Consider the following 1,727-nt stretch of genomic DNA (forward strand, 5'->3'; position numbering starts at 1 on the left):
AAATAAAGCTAAATAAAAGGTCATTTTTCCAAATTTGTGTTAGGTTAAGTCGATTCCATTAAATTTATAGTTCATAAATAGGATTAATAAACTTGTAGTCTAATCAGTTGATCTTATAAATGGATTAAGTCGACTCAAGTCCGCATTCAATTCGATCAAATGATCACTAGTCCAACCACTGTATGATGATAATGTCGACGACAGAGATTGCACTTCCCTTTCAACTTTTTCTTTTATTTCAACTGCTCGAATGCTAAAGGTACTATTATTTATTTATCTATCACCTAAACAAAGAAACAGACTTATATCCTCTAATGTTTGGGTATTAATTATTTTAATAAAACTAGTTTTGAAAATACATACAATTATTCCTAATTAAAATATACTGTAATATAATACTTTATCATTCATCAATTGTAAATAAACATTAGATACATCCAATTTTGTTTCTTTGTTCTTTCATCATTTATAGACTCCATTTCACCCTTTTCTATGCAATTTAATTTCATAAAACTTTCAAACTATGAAGTCGATCATGGACAAAGGGACCAAACAGAGCCCTCTCTTCTTCAGCTCCGAGCATTCACTCGCCCTCTCTACAAAACCATCCTCCTGCAACAAGGACCAGTAGACTCCAAATTAAAATCTGGACAGAAGAACTTCAGAGGAAAACAATCTTTCATCGATTGATTATTTAGTTTACCAGAGCAGTGTCCTGGTTTTGATCCTTCTTGCTTGGGATTGCACTCAAAGGAGTGATCTTTTCGAGCAACACATAAATTAGATGAGTTTTTCTCCCTGAAAACTAAGAAAAGATGATGGAAACAATTCAGCACCTTGGGGCTGTTAACAGGCGAGCTCGCTGTGTCCTCCAAGGCGTCGTCCTCCAGCAGCCTCCTTCCCTTCCTCCTCTTCAAGCTCAACTTCCTGTACTTTTCAGACACCTCCAGGCCCGCCGTCGGCGGCTGCCCCTTGGCCGTCTTGATCCTCGGAGCACAGGAAGCTGCATCCGAGATCATGGAATTGCCTGCGGCAACTCTGGAGGAGGAATCGCCTGCCGCTCTCCTCCTCTGCTCCGACTCCATGAAGTCCTCGAAGTAGGTGGTCCAACCACTCTCTTCTTCGTAGGAACAGGACGAGGCATCGACCGACGAGTGGGTTGAGTTCTCCATGTCAAAGAAAGGCCCTCGAGGAAGCTACATATAGCGAACGAAGGAATTAATATAAAGTGATCGACGGAAAGTAAAGAGAGGGCTGAAAGAGTTGCCGTTGGAATTGACGGCCTCAAAGACAAAAATGCTGAGAACGAGACGTGCGAGAAGAGGACAAGGCGCAAGGGGATGTTTTGACATTTGAACTCTCTCACACCTAACCCAACCCTGGCCAATTCTTCCATCTTTTCTTCTTCCCCCATTGATGCCCATGGCGAAGTTTGTTTATAGGAAATTAAAATGCTTGTGGATTTGGTCAGCAGCTAGCTCTGTGACAGTTTCTACAGTTAAATCTTTGAAGGAAAGGAGAGAGGTGCCCAGTTATAATCATAACCCTCGCCATTTCATTGTCAATTTAATGAATGTCTCATTGCCATTTGCTTTCGAAGAAACATTGATAACCACCAAACAATGATCAATAAAAATAAATGCCGTCATCAATTAATGAGTATTTTTGTTGAAATAGAGACGTTGATTATCACTCGACAACCATTACACATAATACGGTTTATTTAT

At 40.0% G+C, this 1,727-nt stretch overlaps 1 protein-coding gene across 2 annotated transcripts; it reads right to left on the minus strand.

The window, feature by feature from the left end:
• Nucleotides 1-391: 391 nt before the first annotated feature.
• On the minus strand, nucleotides 392-1,455 carry LOC121998343 (vascular-related unknown protein 1-like). 2 transcript variants are annotated; one of them, XM_042553244.1, is made up of 3 exons: nucleotides 837-1,454; nucleotides 704-760; nucleotides 392-612 (listed from the first exon to the last, which is right to left on the minus strand). In XM_042553244.1, exons 1-3 carry the CDS (start codon nucleotides 1,170-1,172, stop codon nucleotides 517-519), a joined length of 489 nt encoding a protein of 162 aa, XP_042409178.1. In that variant the 5' UTR covers nucleotides 1,173-1,454; the 3' UTR covers nucleotides 392-516. The 2 variants fall into 2 exon arrangements, with proteins under 2 accessions (XP_042409178.1, XP_042409185.1); XM_042553251.1 differs by lacking the exon at nucleotides 704-760 and having other exon boundaries at nucleotides 837-1,455.
• Between the last annotated feature and the right edge of the window lie 272 nt (nucleotides 1,456-1,727).

Source organism: Zingiber officinale, chromosome 1A (genome assembly GCF_018446385.1).
Source record: "Zingiber officinale cultivar Zhangliang chromosome 1A, Zo_v1.1, whole genome shotgun sequence".
Lineage (NCBI taxonomy): Eukaryota > Viridiplantae > Streptophyta > Magnoliopsida > Zingiberales > Zingiberaceae > Zingiber > Zingiber officinale.

What these genes read in the sequence shown, in the direction of transcription:
- LOC121998343 (XM_042553244.1), bottom strand. Translation starts at nt 1,172, where the DNA reads ATGGAGAACTCAACCCACTCGTCGGTCGATGCCTCGTCCTGTTCCTAC. An exon ending in CGCCTGTTAACAGCCCCAAG is followed by an intron (nt 761 to 836) that starts GTGCTGAATTGT and finishes TTGCTCGAAAAG; the next exon opens with ATCACTCCTTTGAGTGCAAT. An exon ending in AAAACCAGGACACTGCTCTG is followed by an intron (nt 613 to 703) that starts GTAAACTAAATA and finishes TCCTTGTTGCAG; the next exon opens with GAGGATGGTTTTGTAGAGAG.